The sequence below is a fragment of the Trichosurus vulpecula genome, chromosome 4 (genome assembly GCF_011100635.1).
Source record: "Trichosurus vulpecula isolate mTriVul1 chromosome 4, mTriVul1.pri, whole genome shotgun sequence".
NCBI classification, from domain to species: domain Eukaryota; kingdom Metazoa; phylum Chordata; class Mammalia; order Diprotodontia; family Phalangeridae; genus Trichosurus; species Trichosurus vulpecula.
Window position 1 is genome coordinate 358,456,903 of NC_050576.1, and position 1,202 is coordinate 358,458,104.

The following is a 1,202-nucleotide window of genomic DNA, read 5'->3' on the forward strand; positions in this document are numbered from 1 at the left end:
CAATGCCATTGAAATCACAGAATCACAGAATTTCAGTGTCAGAAGGGAGCTTTGCGGTCTATGAGACACATTAGTCAAGATAACCTACATGAAAGTGAAAACAAAAAAAAACATGTAGTTTGATACAATGTATAGTAGGCTGGACTCGATAATCAGAAGACATGAGTTCAAATTCTGCTTTTGTCACTTTCCAGGTATATGACCATGGTCAGATTACTTGACTTCTTTCCATTGATTTCAGTTTTCTCATATATAAAATGAAGATAATAACATATGTGTGGTTATCATATAACTGAAAGGTGATAAAGCATATAAAGTACTTTGGCAAATTTAAAGGAAAAAAAATAAGGCCATTATTATTATCTAGCAAACCTATTTCTGAAAAAGAAGCCCCACTTCAACACAACTAATAAATAATCATTCAGCCTTTGCTTTTTTTTTTTAGTTGACTTTTTTTATTAACACATATACATTTACTTGTCTTCTGGCTTGTTGAAGCAGTAGGTTAGACAGCACTTGCCACAATAATGTCTGTCAAAATGGCTAGCCATAAAGACTCCAGCACCACATTCATCAGAAGGGCACTCTCCTCGAAGGCGGCTAATCTTGCCATTCTCATCAACCTTATAGTACTTCAGAACAGCAAGCTTAACCTTCTTTCTCTTGTGCTTGTTCTTTTTGGGAGTGGTGTAAGACTTCTTCTTTCTCTTCTTGGCACCACCACGAAGTCTCAGAACAAGATGAAGGGTAGACTCCTTCTGAATGTTATAGTCAGACAAAGTACGCCCATCTTCCAGTTGCTTGCCCGCAAAAATCAATCTTTGTTGATCAGGGGGAATACCTTCCTTATCTTGTATCTTGGCCTTGACATTTTCAATAGTATCAGACGGCTCGACCTCAAGGGTGATGGTCTTCCCCGTCAAAGTCTTCACGAAGATCTGCATCGTGGCACTGGGTCCACCTGAGGACAGAGGACAGGTAAAAGGGATGGTCAAAGGCAGCGGGTGGGAAGCAAGGACACTTCGCAAAGGAGCGCAAAGCGTGCACGCACTCCTCAGCCTTTGCTTAAACACTTCCAATAAGGTACAATCCATTACATATTTTTTTTTAGTTTTATTGATATTTTCCTTTTTACATTACAAACATTTACAAATTACTACTACTTTGTAACAGGTCATAATGAAGTAAAACAATGAGAGAAA

The 1,202-nt window shown here is 38.3% G+C and overlaps 1 protein-coding gene across 1 annotated transcript; it reads right to left on the minus strand.

Annotated features, from left to right (window-relative positions):
• Positions 1-432: 432 nt before the first annotated feature.
• On the minus strand, positions 433-1,000 carry LOC118846175 (ubiquitin-40S ribosomal protein S27a-like). Its single transcript, XM_036754455.1, has one exon. The coding sequence runs from the start codon at positions 942-944 to the stop codon at positions 474-476; it is 471 nt and encodes a 156-aa protein (XP_036610350.1). The 5' UTR covers positions 945-1,000; the 3' UTR covers positions 433-473.
• Positions 1,001-1,202: the final 202 nt, after the last annotated feature.

Coding starts and splice junctions, on each gene's coding strand:
- LOC118846175 (XM_036754455.1), bottom strand. CDS start 944: ATGCAGATCTTCGTGAAGACTTTGACGGGGAAGACCATCACCCTTGAG.